This window comes from Mus caroli, unplaced genomic scaffold (genome assembly GCF_978045245.1).
Source record: "Mus caroli unplaced genomic scaffold, Mus_caroli_1 scaffold_3, whole genome shotgun sequence".
NCBI classification, from domain to species: Eukaryota; Metazoa; Chordata; class Mammalia; order Rodentia; family Muridae; genus Mus; species Mus caroli.
Window position 1 is genome coordinate 30,201,994 of NW_028227258.1, and position 17,720 is coordinate 30,219,713.

A 17,720-nucleotide genomic window follows, 5' to 3' on the forward strand; every position below is an offset into this window, starting at 1 on the left:
TGTTTGTGTTTTTCCACAGAGTGAAGACAACCCATTTTGGCTGCCGGAACGACTCACCCGCAAGATAGTAATCAAGGATGGTGTGGAAGATGCTGACCTCCCAAGGACTGCTCCTGATCCTGACAATGCTGAACTTGTCTCAGGTTCCTAGTATGAGGGGCAAACAGAGATGGGCCATTCTCTCAACTTTCCCTAAACCAATGCCAGTTCGCCATGATGCTATAGTTTTTCCAAAATTCTTTACTACTAATAAAACATTAGATTTACCATATCTACCCTATGATCCTACCCGAGCACCATTAGGAGAAAATCGCTCTTCATTAGAACAGAGTTCTTTATGCTTTTAAATTAATGGACCAGGAAAATGTATCAACCTCACAGCCCGAGCTTTGGGGATGTTTAATGAGCACCGAGGAAGGTGGGTAAGCACAACCCAAGATACTTCCAACACAGATATAACATTTACAAATCGGACCTTCTGGCAGGAGGCAATTTGGGTTAATGGTACATTTCTACCACCTAACTTTTCAGACAAAGAAGCCCAACCAACCAAAAATAGCCCCTCATTGTAGATTGGAAGATGAAGGGCTGATACTACCTTGGTCTGATTGTCAATCCTCCATCACTCGTTGGGCAGATCAGAGTAAAACCTTTTCCTTTTCTCCCAACATGATAGATGACCCAGAGAAGGAATTTGTTATGAAAAAGGGACTTTTCATACAGGACTTTAGAATGCATCCCTTTCACAAGTGGGTGCTTTGTGGAGTCAATGCCAGTTGAACAGAACTCAATCCTTTGATCTTTATCCAGGGAGGAGCAGTTGGAAAGGCTTCGTTTACTGGCATCTCAAGATTTGCTCAGTATTGGGGAATACATGCTGCCTCTCAGGACTCTTATGGATATACTAATACCAGTGTAGAGATCACTGGGTTCAATAAAACTTTGGTAAACCAGATTAATTATCCATCTACCCCAGTCTGTGTTTACCCCCCTTTCTTGTTTATTCTTTCAAATGATTCATTTGAAGTCTGTTCTAATGATTCTTGTTGGATTTCTCAATGTTGGGATGTAACAAAGAACACCCATGCCATGGTGGTACGGATCCCACGTTGGATCCCTGTTCCGGTAGAAACACCCTCCACCTTATCCCTGTTTCGACAAAAAAGAGATTTTGGCATTACTGCTGCCGTGATCATAGCAATTTCAGCCAGTGCAGCTGCTGCTACAGCTGCAGGGTATGCTATGGCTAGTATGGTTCAATCAGGCACAAAATTAAATCAGCTTTCAGCAGATCTGGCTGATGCCATCACTGTCCAAACTTCTGCTAGTACCAAGTTAAAGGGAGGGCTGATGATTTTGAATCAGCACCTTGACCTGGCAGAGGAACAGATAGGCATTCTATACCAGATGGCCCAGTTGGGTTGTGAAAGAAAACTGGACGCTCTGTGTATTACCAGTGTCCAATATGAAGATTTTACTCATGCAGCTAATCTGTCTAGACAGCTTTCCTTGTATCTTGCAGGAAATTGGTCCGAGGGATTCGATGAGACTCTTGAGGCCCTGAGGGTGGCAGTTTTAAAGATCAACTCAACGTGAGTGGACCTGTCATTGACAGAGGGCCTCTCCTCCTGGATTTCATCTGCATTTTCTTATTTTAAGGAATGGGTGGGGGTGGGTTTATTTGGTGTTGCCACCTGCTGTGGACTTGTGTTCATGCTCTGGTTGGTTTGCAAGCTCAGAACCCAACAAACAAATGATAAGGTTGTGATAGCTCAAGCACTTGCTGCCATTGAGCAAGGGGCCTCCCCTGAAATCTGGCTATCTATGCTCAAAAATTAGTTGACATTGGTGGCTGGCCTCTTTTGTAGAGTTCGCCCTAGGTCATTTAGTAGTTACTGTCACATAGCACTGCTGTGTCCAGGGACGGGCAACTTTCCTCATGCACAGATCAACCTAAGACACGGGGCCCGGTGGCGATAGGGTTACCCTATGACAGGAAAGGCTGTGACATTGGAGGAACGAACTAAGACAGGAGCCACAGCGGATGGGCATAATTACACAGACCTAGTCCAGCCTCAATTTAATAAAATAAAAAGGGGGAGATGTGGAGAACCGTGCGTGCTGTGAGCAATCGCCATTATAAGATGGCACTGGCCTCCGCTGTGCCTAACTAGTAAACAAGCCCTGTACGCAGGTGCGAGAGTGAACTCACTCCTAGTCGCTGCCCATTCTCGGGGCGTAATAGTGGGGTGATGGGCGAGCAACAAATCAGGAGCTGACACGCCATATCAGGTGCTGAAACACCATGGCTGAGGGCTATATAAGCGACTCCCATTTTCTGGGGTCGGGATCTTCCCTCTTGAAGAAGCAATAAAGCTTTTTGCTGCAGAAGATTCCGGTTGTCCCGAGTGTGTTCTTGCCGGCGGGGACAAAAGCTCAGGATATGACCCCTCTGCCACTGGCTCTTTAGTGACTCAAAGTCTGTCAGAAACAGCCTGCTGCACTTCAGCGATCTTTCCAATAGCAACACAAGTGATACCCCCTACCTGGTACAATACCTTGCCTTCAAAGCAGCATTGAGTTGGGCACATGCCAATATCTTATCCAGGTTCAAAGAGTGATCCAGCCAATGATGGATCAGTATATCCGATAATTAGCATTGAGCATTGGTCAGTTTCTTGAAAGTAATGTGAAGAAAGCACATTAAATGGAAAGACCAGCAGTAATGTCAGGTTAATATTACTCCTTCATAAATGCTCAGTCATAAACTCTTCCAGACAGATCTGTCCTGGCACAATGCAAATGAGCCAACCTGGTCTGTCTGTGGAGCACACAGTAGGTTCTGAGGGAACTGGCCTAGGTCAGGAATACCAGAAGCTATTTAACAGATAACAGTGTAGGAAGGAAGATAACAGAGGAAGTGTGTGTCACTGTTGGGGTAGAGTTTCCTCCTAGCTGCCTAGAAGCCAGTCTTCTCCTGTCTGCCTTTGGATCAAGATGTAGAATTTTCAGCTCCTCTGGTCCCACATCTCATGCAAGCCTTTGTCTACCATGCCATCTGTTATTTATTTTGCATGTTTCAAGAAATGTGGACCATACTGAAGACATTCTCACCTGACACAGTGCGCAGCAGTCAGAATCCAACAGCCACCGATATAAATGCCACCACAGTTGATTCTTTGGCCATCCTTAATTGCCACCTGCCATGGGTAGTCTCCCTGAGAGAGACATTTGAGTAGTTACTGCTCTACTACTGAATGGTGTCACCAACAGGCCACCCTGGGACATTTCCACAGAAGGTCCTGGTCTCCTGAGAGCACACCGTCCCCTCACTGTTCTCTGTCACAGGCTGACCCTTAGAGGTCATGTGCCTTTCATGCAAGCTTACCACATTCGCTGGCTTCCCTCCAATCACTCGTTTCCTGCGAGTGTGAGTATTTCTTTTGACTCCACAGGAGAGTTTAGGTAATAAGGACTTTATCCGTTTTCTCTCTTCAAGAAAGGAAGAGATTGTATCATTATTTTTCTGGAAGCCAATAGCTTGTGGATAGCCACTTCTTGGTTCTATCTATAATATATCCGCCTGTCTGTCTGTCTGTCTATCTATCTATAATATATCCATCTGTCTATTCATCTGTCCATCTGTCTATCTATCTATCTATCTATCTATCTATCTATCTATCTATCTTGGAGTGTGCATGTGTGTGTATGTGTGTGTGTGTGTATGATACGTTTGTTTATATAGGTGTGTGTGTGTGTATATATATATATATATATATATATATATATATATATATATACACACAAGTCTATTTGAGACCAGAGGTCAATTATCAGATGCCTTCCTCAATCCCTTTCCACCTCATTTTTTGAGATAGTCTCTCTCTCACTAAACATGGGACTCACTAACTGGCTATGTTGGCTGGTCATGATCTCCAGTGATCTGTCCCCTCCCCCTTGACCCCAGCAACAACATTATAGACATGTGCCACCATCAAGTATTTTACATGGGTGCTGGGATCTGAACTCAGGTCCTCCTTCTTGTAAATAGATTATACATGTAATTCGTGCATAAATATTATATAGTATGTGTCAAAACAGGTCACATTCATCAGTAAGTAGTTCTGGAAATTAAACAGTACTGTTTATTTATTGGGAAATTCTTGCTCAGTATTAAAATTGACTTGATTTTCTAAAGTTCTGACTAAAAGTGGACTTGGGTAGAAAGCTGGCTGGAATGTTAAACATTTACCAACCTCTATTAGATGCCCCATGTCAGGCTTTACTATGCTGAGAAATCAGGGTAGGGTATGTCTCACTGTGGAGAGCCTTTGGGGACCACTTGGCAGGAATCTGGCATTGGCCAAGGACAAGGAAATGGGCTTCAGGCAGGGATTGGACATTGGGCCATGATAAGGAAATAAGCTCAGGCAGGAATCTAATTTTAGGCTAGAACAAAGAAGTAGGCTTCAGGCATGTATATGACTTTGGGCTTGGACAGGGAAGTAGGCTCAGATACCTTGGTCACCCTGATAAGTCCTTAGAAACAGTGATCACGGAGTGATCACGGGACTTTGTTTATGGCCTTGCTTGTTCCTGGCCTATTTGTGTTTATTGTCTTGCTTGTTCCTCCTCAGCCTAGAACTGACCTTCTTACTTGCAAGTAATTAAAATGGTATAAAAGCAATTTGGGAAAAAGAAATAAACCTGCCTCGGTCTCAAAACTGTCTGAGGTCATGCTACAGTGTTGTCTAATTGTCTTTTTTCTTTTTAATCCTCACTCCTGCACTGGAGAATCTGTCGACTTGACTGAGCTGGCTTGGTCATCTCACATTTTGAACAAAGTAATTATTAGTATAATTAATAATTTGTCTATATATATATATTAATCTGGAGAGGTTTATGCCAGGATGATTGGATCAGCAGGCCTCTAGATGAGTGTGTGTGTGTGTGTGTGTGTGTGTGTGTGTGTGTGTGTGTGTGGTGTATTTGTCAATAAGAAACCACAGTAGAGCAAGGCTCAAAGCATGAAGCTGCAAGGGGATGCACACAAGAGGAAGAGGATGGGGTGTGGATGCTTTCTTTCTTTATCCTCTCTCTGGATTTGCCTTGTCAGGAAAAGGTCAAGAAGTTCATTTGTTCAACTGAGAAAGGACACTTCCTATTGCTGATGGATATTTCCTGCATATCAACAAGAGGTCAGGGCCCAAGGAAAAGAAGCTTTGAATGAATGTGGAGAGATTCACTTTGGTCTCCCCTCTCCTACAAACTGTGTTGAGGGATGAGTGTGATGGTCTTATGTTTTGGTTTAGACTTTTGCAATAAGAGAGCTGACATCGTTCACCGAATCCTGTGAAACCAGGATGGATGGAATGTGAAAACAAATGCTATCTTCAGTAGACAAAATGGGGTGTGTGTGAAAATCCTTCTCAGGTGGCTTCTATAGATGGGAAATACTCGGTGATTTATTTAGAAAATTGTTTACTAATTTGAGGCCATAGAAATTAGAAGTTAGTATCATGTAATTTCATTTTAAAATCCCCCAAAATCAACTGATTTATTACTGAAGGAGATAAAATTAAATAGTCAATAAGACCCATGTGGTCCAGATCAGAAGCCAGCCTTGCTACCTGTAATAAATTACTACCTTCCCATGGATTCACATCTAACTTTGTTTGGCTCTTGGTGTACAAATGCCCATGATACAGAGCTTCGGGGGACGGGGGTGGGGGGCTGTTACCAAGATTTATGACTGACAAAGGACAGGTCCACTCAACTAATATGGATTGCTTTCCATTTCAGAAGATGCTTGTAATCTAGTTTTGACAAAACTAAACTGACTAAGCTCTTATCTGTTAGGAAAAACTTTCTGTGGAACTATGTATGGAAAGATGTCACTTCAGAATGGGCCATTTTAACTAATCCGGCTTTAAAAGTGACTCTCAAGAATATGAGCTTGCTTTTCTTAAAAGCAATGGGAAAGGAGAATACTGTGTTACAGTATTTTTAAAAAATTAAACCTATTTCAAAGTTAATTTTTGCTTGAATTGATTGTATATGCAATACTACCTTATATAGTATTTGTGTATATTATAGACATGATATACACATACTTGATATTAAAATGCTGGCTGAAACCAGTGAACTACCAGTAAAAAAAAAAAAAAAAAAAAAACCAGTTAACTCACCAGTGTCCATACCAGGAGTCAACATTTCTGTTTCTTCAGTTTCAATTTCAGCTTCTCCTCCTGTGATAAAACAATAGAAAAAGCCATGTGGCTGATGCTATGTCTAGACAAAATCCAATCATTAAAATGACTCAACTCGCCCTCTTCTTTTTGTAGACAAACTCCCCGACTATGGCATCTGGTTTCCTTCCTATAGCTGGGCAACTGTAAAGATACAGATGAACTCTGCAGAAATCCCTGCTGGTGTTGGTACAATAGAGCTGAGACTCAAGTCCTGAGACAAAACACTCAGATCAGGAAGAAAAAGAGCTTCTCTCCTCCTCTCCTCTTTACATAGTGAACAGAGCAGCCTCTCTCCTTGACCAAGGAGTCCAGGTGGGCATTAAAAAGCCACTGTACACTGTACATCATAAGGTGCCTCCTTTAGGGGCTATGCAACTAGAGATGACTTCATGATTGTCTTATAGGAATGGCTAGCTAGCATTATGGTCTAGGGTGCAAAAATCAAAGAAAAAAAGGTGTCTTGATTTCTTGCTTACATCTATATCAACCTTTCTACCTGGTCATCCCAGGGCACGGTGACAGACAGGATCATAATCCCTACAGTCTGGAGGTCCACAGGTAGATCCCTACCAACGTGCTAGTCTGCTTGGGGTGAGGATAGAGCCAGGGACAGAACAGGCCAGTCTAGCAACTTTATTTTCAGACACTGAATTTTGTTTCTAGATGTCTCCAGTTCTCTTTGGAACAGACATATAGGACTATTATGTCATATGCCTAAGATGTGTCCCAAGGTATGAAGGGCTCTTCTCAGAGGCACTCACATGAGTACATGTATGGATCAGAAATGACTAAAATATGACATTAAATGCCCAATAAAAGCAAGTAGGGACAGTCCAGTGTCACTGGAGGGTTCTGGGTATTAGAAGAGTATGAAACTTAGGAAACACGGGCCACAGGAAGAATGGTTGATGTCGTTGGTGATATAAAAACCAAAGATTTCAGTTTTGTTACATTTATTTTTGCACACTTGTGTGAGTATTGTGTGGGTGTGTGCATAAACACACATGTGGAAGACAGAAGACAACTTCAAAGACTCCGTCCTCCTTCCATTAAAGTTCCTGAGGATTAGACTCAAGTAGACAGGAGTGATAGCTACCTCTACCTACTAATCCATTTTTCCTGACTCAAAATTAAGACTTTCTTTTCAACAGACTTCATCGTGGATGGAGCTAATGAACAGATGGGTGACGGAATGGAGATGATACTGTGATGTCTAAAGCTGACAAAGGATTAACATCTAGACCGTTGAAGGAGACTGCAGTGAAAGAAATCTAACATAAAGCAGAGGGTGTGAGTGGTGAGAAGATGTGAACAAGTGACAGGCAGGAGGAAGAACCCTCACAGAACCAACCAACTGCGAGCCGACCCAAGCCATTGCCTGTTGTCAGAGTCTGCGTGAATAGTGAACAGCGCCATCATGTGGCCATGGGTCGCTAACACAGTTTTAGGACGGATAGCTGTCTATGTTGGTGGGTGAGAAGAAAGGGCTGACAGGGTAGCCGGATGCGAGAGAACTGGCACTTAGCTCTGGCAAAGAATATTCGGGTGCTACTTCTCAATTAGAGAATTGCTTGCCCCAAGACTTAAGCTCTTGCTAAGGAGATGTTTCAAAGGAATTCATACATCTGGGAAAGATGTTGACCACAGTGTGCTGGCGGGCTGATAGTCTGTTGCTCAGACGATTGAGCAAACTGAGAAAGCCTAACGTATATTTTAGGAAGCAGCTAAGAGCAACAGAGTAGACAAACACACAGCAGCACGGACAGAGCCTTCAAATGCAGTGCTTTGGGAAAGGAAGATAACAGGAAACATGAGATCTCCAATACAATGAAAGATATGTGATCACTAGATCACACGGAAACAGAGCAGCACACACGCTCAACAACACAGTGATGGCCGCCAGGAAAACGGGGTTAAGAAACAGGAGTGAGAGATGAGCAGGACAGGCCTAGAAAAACCCGGTGATGATCACAGAAACAGATCTGAGCAGTGCCATTAATCACTCCCTACCCCATCACTGACGTCTGAACAAGGGAAGATGCAGGAAGGAGGAAAGAAAGGAGGGAGAAAAAGAAGAGGAATACACGGGGTGACCTTTGGAACACAAGCATTAATGAGAACTGACATTTGGGGCAAGTGTTGAATACGGCTCATTTCCAGGAAAGAAATTCTAAAGAAAACCATGAACTTTTGTTTTTATGTGGGTTCAGGACTTGAGTCATTTTACACTGAAAACTAAGCAAAGAGTGGCTGGGGGAAATAGGGGTGGAGGGGTGAGGCAGAAGACAATCTACTAAAACACACTTAGTTTGAAAACGTTGTAATGATAGCTAATACTTTCTACTCTAGTTTTGTAGTAAAGTGGCTCCAAAGAGATGGAGGACTGGGATAACCTAGTGTGGTGGTTTGAATATGCTTGGCCCAGGGAGTGGAACTATTAGGAGGAGTGGCCTTGTTGGAGTAGGTGTGGCTTTGTTAGAGGAAGTGTATCACTGTGGGGGAGGGCTTTAAGACCCCCCTCCTAGCTGCCCAAGGAACTAGTCTTTTCTTGTTTGCTTTGGAATAAGATGTAGAACTCTCAGCTCCTTCTCCAGCCCCATGCCTGCCTGGATGCTGCCATATTCCTGCTTTGATAATAACAGACTAAATCTCTGAACTCATAAGCCAACCCCAGTTAAATGTTGGCCTTTGTAAGAGTTGCCTTGGTCATGGTGTCTCTTCACAGGAATGCAAACCCCAACCAAGACACCCAGTTTATAAAATATATATCAAAATATGAAGTGTGTTATATTTCATCTGCTATCAATTCCGTTAAAAGCTTGGTTTTGAGAAAAAGAAATAAAGACGACAAGGAAGATATTGAGCCAAGGTGGCATGTGTGGGGAAGCACACACTGTGGGTGGTTTTCCCATTGGTGTGACTGAGAGTTTATCACACTGAACAAAGGCTTCTGCCTGCTAAGCTAACAAGAAAACTGGAGTCTTCCTTGTACAGATCATACTCAGTTCACATACAACAAAGAAAGACAATTATCACCCATATTTTTTGCAATATCCCAAGATATAAAAGCTTACCTTGAACTGACCGCGCAAGGCCTGAAGAAAAACAAAACACAAAAGCAGAGTTTTACCACAGGGAAAAATAGCTTTTAACTGTGGGAAAAATAAAACCTACACCATGTTATTATACCCTGAAGTAGAGTTATAAAGTTTTCTATTAAAAATGGACTTACTGTCGGGCGTGGTGGCACACGCCTTTAGTCCCAGCACTCAGGAGGCAGAGGCAGGCGGATTTCTGAGTTCAAGGCCAGCCTGGTCTACAAAGTGAGTTCCAGGACAGCCAGGGCTACACAGAGAAACCCTGTCTCAAAAAAAAAAAAAAAAAACCAACCAAACAAAAACAAACAAACAAACAAAAAAATGGGCTTACCTTTTAGAATGTTCTGCTGTCGGTCTTCTAAAAACAAAACAAAACATTATCACAAAGAGATTATTTTTATTTAAATGAAAGACTTGTAAATCATTAATATTTCAGAAACAGTGTAACAATTTAAAATTAGTGGTAACAAAGTATTTAAAAAAAGAAGTCAAGGCTCTGGTGAGATGGCTGAGCAAGCCATGGAGAGCAAGCTACACAAACAAGCTGTTAGGCAGCATTCTTTCAGGGCTTCTGCTTCAGTTGGTGACTGTGGGTTTCTGCGTTGACTTTTCTCAGGATGAAGTGTGGTCTGAGAACAGGAGGGACTTAACCTTTTCTTTTTTTTCAAGATGTTTTTGGTCATGGTGCTTAATCACCACCCTAGAAAGCACAACTATGGCAGAAAACATCTAAGAGGTAAGTGTGATACAAACATGCCTTGGTTTACTGACTTTGATGTGGCCACTTAATAGTCATCTCTGCTCTCACTTGCCTTGGCACTCATCCTAAACTAGGGCAATTGAAATAATAATATTTTCCTATACATTTAAATATAAACAAGAAATTCCTGGGAAAATAAGCTTTGTGTTGTACGTAGTCACTCCATTGTAGATTTTTGTCCCTGGAAACTAACAATTTTTATCCTTTAATGTTTACTGTTTTAAATAGGAGAGGGAAGGAAACAGGAGGGAAAGGTTCAAACATTTCTTTGGCAAAGAAACTGTGTCACTTCAGTGGCAAACTGACTTACCATTCTCCTTCTTGTAACCTTTTCCTTTCTTCCTCTCTTTACCAAGAAATGTAAGAAATTTAATAAAAATAAAAGTACTTTACTAAAGTAGACATTTCTGGTTTCTTTAGAAACTCAGTTGTGTCATGGGATGTTTTTCTGGAAGCTGCCTTATGAGAGGACGTTCGGCTGAAGCAGACATGGAGGAGGGCGTATGATGTTTAGAAAGAACATACATACAATCCCACAGACAATGAGAGGACACTCTTGTATTTCTAGGCCTTGCAACACTTCACTGGTCTAAGCAGATCTTCACTTCTCGGGGCATTCAGGCTGATTCTTGCTGCTTCTGCTGATTCATGCCGATTCAGTGGACCCTTGAGGTTTCTGCTAGATTGTGCCACTGCTACTGATTTGTGTTTGGTGTTTGCTATTGGACTGGATGGCTAATATTCTATTCTAACAACAAATATTAGAAGTGCTCCAAAGAGCTACTTCTAAACAGGTCCACACCCCTCTTTTCCTATTAACCTTTTTTATCTGCTACCTCTGGGCTAGAAGGGAGGTTGATGCAGTTAAGAGCCCTAACTAAAGGACTGGAGAGATGGCTCAGAGGTTAAGAGCACTGGCTACTCTTCCAAAGGTCCCGAGTTCAGTTCCTAGCAATCACATGGTGTCTCACAACCATCTGTAATGGGATCCGATGCCCTCTTCTGGTGAGTCTGGAGACAGCTACAGTGTACTCATATAAATAAAATAAATAAAAATTTTAAAAGGAACCTTAATTAAAGTAGGTTTTGAAAAATCTAAGCCTACATTTTGCCCCAGCTGTTCAGATGCTCTTTAAAGGAAATGGTTTAATCTGACATCCTTAAAAGGATTTTAAAATATATTTTTAGTAAAAATAATTTTTCATATGACACATTTTGATCATGGGATCCCCTCCCCAAACTCATCTAAGCTCCTCCTCACCCACCCAACTCTGTGCTATTTTTTTTTCTCTCCCTCTCTCTTTAGGAAAAAAAAAACAGGAAAGCAAACAAAAAAGCAAACCAGAATTAAAACACATACACAGAGAGAGAGAAAAAAAAAAGAATATGTTTTTTTTTAATTTATTTATTGATTATATGTAAGTACACTGTAGTTGTCTTCAGACACCCCAGAAGAGGGAGTCAGATCTCATTACGGATGGTTGTGAGCCACCATGTGGTTGCTGGGATTTGAACTCTGGACCTTCGGAAGAACAGTCGGGTGCTCTTACCCACTGAGCCATCTCACCAGCCCCAGAATATGTTTTAAGAACTGATTGTTTCTATTTTCCTCCCTGGTTGCTGTGATAAATTCCCTGAGAAAAGCAAGTTGGAGCTAAAAGGGTTAATTTTAGCGCACAACTGCAGGTTCCAATCCATCCTAGCAGGGGAGACAGAGATGTGAGAACTTGAAGGAATTGGCCATATCAGATCTGTAATCAGGAACAGAGAGGAATCAATGCATGCATGCCTGTACTCAGCTCTCTTTGACTCCGCTTACACAGTTCAGAACTGCCTGCCTAAGGAATGTAGCCACCTACAGTGGGCAGGTCTCTCTGCTCACTGTGATCATGATAATCCCCCACAGACATGTTCACAAACCAACACCATCTAGGCAACTCCTCATTGAGATTCTTTTTCCAGATGATTCTAGACTGTGTCCTGTTGACAAGTAAAACTGTCACACTGATATTAGTGGAAAATTTTAAAAGTCTAGGAAGTTTAATACTGAAATATCAAATAATGTCCAAACATCATTCATGTCAGTCCATTCACATATGTTCCACATTTACTCCGTACACATGAAAAACTCTGGCCCCGCTCACTCTGGCCCAAAGATTTATTTATTTATTATATGTAAGTACACTGTAGCTGTCTTCAGGCACACCTGAAAAGGGCATCAGATCTCATTACAGATGGTTGTGAGCTACCATGTAGTTGCTGGGATTTGAACTCAGGACCTCCAGAAGAGCAGTCAGTGCTCTTAACCGCTGAGCCATCTCTCCAGCCCCCCCATAAATTTAATTTTAAATCAAACCAAATACATGCATAGACACATAGACACATAGAGATATTTCATATGCAGGGTTCAATAATGGAGTAGAGCCACATAGACACATAGAGACGTTTCACACATAGGGTTCAGTAACGGAGTAGAGTGGCCACAGACTTGTGGATTACCTTCACAACGACTCTCATCTTCACCAGTGATGCAGTCCACCTCACCATTACACTTATATTGGTCTGGAATGCAAACTCCCGACTTACAAAGGGTAGCATTACCTCGGCAACCTGTGTAATAACAAGCAGAGATTATTTCCACTGTTCATCTATCAGCGAGGTAGGGTCTGAGGCAAAAGCTCAGTGGTAGCACGCCTAGAGAACATGTAAAGGCCCTGGTTTCAATCCCTAACACACAAACGCCATATGCACACGCATGTGAAACGAGGGCTTACATTTAGTAATGGAGCTGGCATGACACTCTTAGTCCTAGTGATGCATGTGGCAGATTTGACAGGTGGATTTATCCCTACCTTTGCAACACAGCTCATCGCTTTGGTCTCCACAGTCATTGACACCGTTGCAGGCTTTCTCCTGAGGAATGTGCTTCCCATTCACACACTGGAAGGACGGACTCGTTGGGAAATCTGAAAAGCAGGGATTATCTTCAGGAAATGCATTTATGGTTTTGTGGTGTAACATCCGTAACACATTACAGGGATAACTAAGATAAAAATGTGATGCAAGAAGTGATATAAAGGAGTGGGCATGGCAGTACATTCCTCTAGTCACAGCACCCTGGAGACTGAGACAGAGGGGTCGCTGCAACCCAAGGTCAGCCTGAACTAAATAACAAGATTCTGTTAGAACCTGCTTATGATGGTTTGAATAAGAATGGTTCTCTTAGGCTCATATATTTGAATGTTGGTCACTAGGAGTAGAACTGTTTAAAAGGATTAGAAGGATTGGGTGTAACCTTGTTGGAGGAAGTGTGTCACTGGGGTTAGGCTTTAAGGTTTCAAAAACTCAAAACAGGACCAGTGTCTGTTGGGAACTAAAAAGGGGGCCTGGGGAAGAGAGGGAGGAAAGGCCCACGTCCCACTAGAGTTCCTATGCTCTGGACAAGCAGATGTAAGAGAGCTGCCATATGCTTTCCACTCAGCCCCTGGTGGCCATCTAAGCCTCTGACCCACTCTTTGGGGTGTGGCTAAGGGGCAACCCAACCTGGGAGCCCCAGGGTTATAGGAGAGTGGGAAGAGGGAAGAGAGGTTTCCACACAGGGGAGGGTGAGCACAGCAGATCTTGACAGAGCACAGGAAGGCCTTCCATCGGGAGATTAGAAATGGCTCATTAGGAGAAAGCCTATCCTGTCCTCCAATCACAGTGGGACTTGATGAACAGAGACATTCTATGGTTTTAGTGCTTTATTGTAGAAAGGCAGAGCGAAAGAGAGAAGGGAGAGAGAGAGAGAGAGAGAGAGAGAGAGAGAGAGAGAGAGAGAGAGAGAAGAAGAAGAAGAAGAAGAAGAAGAAGAAGAAGAAGAAGAAGAAGAAGAAGAAGAAGAAGAAGAAGAAGAAGACAGAGAGGAGAGAGGAGTGAGAGGTAAGAGAACAAAGGAATAAGAGAAGTGAGAGAGGAGAGAAGACAGAGGAGTGAGAGGATGAGAGTGAGGAGTAAGAGAGAGCGAGTAAGAGAGTGAGGTGGGGCTGAACAGCCCTTTTTACGTCTTTACTGTTGCTAGGTAATTGGGGAGGAGTTTAGCCTGAAGGTCAGAAACTTGGGACATTGCCTACATGACTTCTAGCCATGCTTCTTTTGTGGGGGCTGTGGGGGGGGGAGTAACTTAGGCAGGAGCCAGGGTTCCAGGAGCATGAGGGAACGCCTACTGCCTACCGTGTCATGTAGGTGAATTATCACCCTTCCGGGGTTCAGACCTCAGCTCGACTGGAGACCTGTCTGTCTGTGCATAGCCCAATGCTCCACAAGTGTGTGTCTGTCTGTCTATCTCTCTGTCTGTCTCTGGCTACAGATCAGGATGTTGCTCTCAGCTCCTCGTCTAACACCATGCCTTCATACTGCCATGTCCCCTCCCATGATGATAATAGACTAAACTTCTGACCTGTAAGCTAGCCCTTAATCAAATGCTTTCCTTTATAAGAGTTCCTTGGCCATGGTGTCTCTTCACAGCAATAAAATCAGTGACTAAGACATTACCAACTGTTGTTTGCTAAATGGTCATATTGTCCAACTGCCTTCAAACCATTTGTGTTTGTATCTATAGACTAGTGTGACTTGTCTTGCAGTAGAGATGCCCTTTCTTGCTGCGGATGAAGGATGATACACACACACATGTCTGGTCAATGTGCTGAGAATACAAGTGAGTACCAAGTGCTCAGCCATAAACCAAACCTATCTATATCACCCCGTCTAAGGCCCAGGGACCACTGTAGAAGAGGGGGGTGGGAAGAATATAAGAGCTGAAGAATGGGAAGAGTACTGTGAAATTCTTCCCGACATCTGTAAAAGACAAAATCCTCCAACATTTCATCATGCTCAGTAGAGGTGTCCACAAGGCCCCAGTTCCTTCCCGAGGAACTACGGCAGTGTGCATGTATGTCGTTCTCCTCCTCCTCCTCTCCCTCCTCCTCTTCCTCCTCTCCCTCCTCCTCCTCCTGCTCCTCCCTTCTCTTCCTCCTTCTTTTAAAGATTGATTTATTTATTTTACTTATATGAGTACACTGTAGCTGTCTTCAGACACACCAGAAGAGGGCATCGGATCCCATTACAGATGGTTGTGAGCCACCATGTGGTGGCTGGGAATTGAACTCAGGACCTCTGGAAGAGCAGTCAGTGCTCTTAACCCCTAAGCCATCTCTCCAGTCCGTGAGTTGCTCATGCTCTAAAAAAAATAGCTCCTTCCATATGCTTATACAACGTGAGTCCAGTTGCTCATGCTCTAAAAAAAAATAGCTCCTTCCACATGCTTATACAAGGAGCCCTAACCACACTCACAGTGGGGTGGGGGAGGACAGCTGGGCATGGTGGTAGGTAAATGTCTTTAACCCCAGCACTGAGGAGGCAGGGGCAGGCAGATCTCTGTGTGTTCAAGGCCAGTCTGGTCTACTAAAGGAGTTCCCAAACAGCCAGGGCTACATAATAAGACTCTGTATCTAACAACAACAACAAAAGTAATGAAAGCAAAAGGCTCATACAGAAGCAGCAAATAATAAAGGTTACTAGTGGGTAATTTATTTATGTAATATATGTAATATAATAACGTATATAATACATTATACACACGTATGATTATTAAAACTAAACACTAACACAAATAAATAATCTGAAGATAAAAAAAAAAAAACCAAATGATTAAATGTATTGGTTGCTAGGATAGAGGACAGCTCAGAGCATCTCTCGATGTGGGAACTACTATCTCCCCTTAATTGTTTTGCTCTGGCACTAGCCCAGCCTCTGGTCTTTGAACACACACAGGCCAGACACTTATATGTTCTTTGAGTTTTCTTAGTACTGGAAAAGGTATGATTCTGGTCTCCCCATACATATGACAAAAATATTTCTAAGTTAGGATAGAGGAGCAACATGGCTCTGATTTCTGGGGAAACTGAAGCAATAGGGTGGTCATGTAAGCATTTTAAAGAAATATAAATAACGTACATAAAATTGAATGCTCCAAAGAGGTGCCAAGATGTCTCTTTATGTTATTTGATTCCTCTTGTTCAAGGAAGCAAAGAGGAGGCCGATCATTTGCTTTCACACAGAAACCTGGACGGCAGGTTTCAAGTGGCAAAGAAAGACCAGGGAGGGTCCCAAATACCAGTTCTAAACCTCAGAACTTAGTAGGGGCATCACTGTCTCCTTGACAACTGCACATCCATCATTGCTTATTTACCGTAGGCTCCTATGAAATGAGTGATGTTGATGAGAGTGTTCTACCAACCTGCATCCTGCGTGTAACACACTACACCCGCCAAGCCATAGGACATCTCAGTTCTCCTCTTCGTAAAGGCACACTCCGCCAAACTGGTCTCTACTCCCCGGCAATGTACATGCAGGCATTCAGTGTCGTTTATATGGAGATTTTCGGATATATTAAAACTTCCTTGGATGTCACGAACACCCCTGCAAACAGAATGAGTGAAAACTGGTGGAAGAATAAACTCTGTGTTTATAACCTTATCACAAGAAGTAAGGCTCTACAGAAAAACTTTCCCCAAATGATGTAGAGACTGTAGAAGACACTAACACTCTCCTTCTCTTTGCCTTAAGATCTTCACTTAAGCCTTAATACCTCTGGGGTTTTGGAAAGAGTAACTGAAATAATCTATTTCAACTAACCAGGCAGGGTTGAAAACACCGCTAACATTCAGGGAGTAATGTTTTCCCAATTTTATTAAGGAAGAATGCGTCCTTTTATTTTAATGTTTTCTTCCCATCAGAGAAGGTCATTCCTGACTTCTCCTTATCCTGTCATTTTGTTTCTTCACAAAGACAGTTGTCTTGATTAGAGGGTTCCGGAAGTATACATCAGTAAATGTCAGTACAGAAGCTTTTCATTTGAGGAGTCTTCACACCTGCTCCTGCTTTGGAAGCCTTACGTGGTTGATCTCATTATTGTTTAAGATCATACCCAGTGGATAGGCATGGCCCCCAGTCAAGGGATTGGGCTACCCATCCACTCAAAAATATTAATCCAGAATTGCTCCTGTCAAAAGGAAATGCAGGGACAAAGAGTGGAGCAGAGACCGAAGGAAAGGCCATCCAGAGACCTCCCCATGTAGGAATCCATCCCATTTGCAGACACCAAACCCAGATACTATTGCTGAAGTCAAGAAGCCCTTCCTGACAGAAGCCTGGCATAGCGGTCCCCTGAGAGGTTCTGCAACACAGATGCAGATACTCACAGCCAACCATTGGGCTGAGCATGGGGACGGACCCCAGTGGAAGAGTTGGGGAAAGGACTGAAGGAGCTGAAGGGGTTTGCAACCCCATAGGTAGGACAATAATATCAACCAACCAGACCCCCCCCCCAGAGCTCCCAGGGACTAAACCACCAAAGAAAGAGTACACATGGAGAGACCCATGGCTCCAGATACTTGTAGCAGAGGATGGCCTTATCTAGCATCAATGGAAGGGGAGGCTTTTGGTCCTGTGAAGGCTTGATGCCCAAGCATAGGAGGATGCTAGAGCAGTGAGATGGGAGTGGGTGGGTGGGTGGAGGAGCACCCTTATAGATGCAGGGGGGAGGGGGGATGGGATGGAAGTTTCACAGAA

The 17,720-nt window shown here is 43.1% G+C and overlaps 1 protein-coding gene across 2 annotated transcripts in view; it reads right to left on the reverse strand.

Annotated features, from left to right (window-relative positions):
• Window positions 1-17,720, reverse strand: part of Cfi (complement factor I) — a 45,592-nt gene that overhangs the window by 12,090 nt on the left and 15,782 nt on the right. The window contains exons 4-11 of one of the 2 annotated variants that reach the window (XM_085835528.1): window positions 16,387-16,568; window positions 12,962-13,075; window positions 12,609-12,719; window positions 9,681-9,704; window positions 9,326-9,346; window positions 6,189-6,248; window positions 3,389-3,492; window positions 3,115-3,218 (exon numbers count right to left, since the gene is read on the reverse strand). In XM_085835528.1, the coding sequence (XP_085691654.1) occupies window positions 3,115-3,218; window positions 3,389-3,492; window positions 6,189-6,248; window positions 9,326-9,346; window positions 9,681-9,704; window positions 12,609-12,719; window positions 12,962-13,075; window positions 16,387-16,568 (720 nt within the window). Of the gene's footprint in view, window positions 1-3,114; window positions 3,219-3,388; window positions 3,493-6,188; window positions 6,249-9,325; window positions 9,347-9,680; window positions 9,708-12,608; window positions 12,720-12,961; window positions 13,076-16,386; window positions 16,569-17,720 lie in introns of both variants that reach the window. The other variant, XM_085835527.1, reaches the window with a different exon arrangement.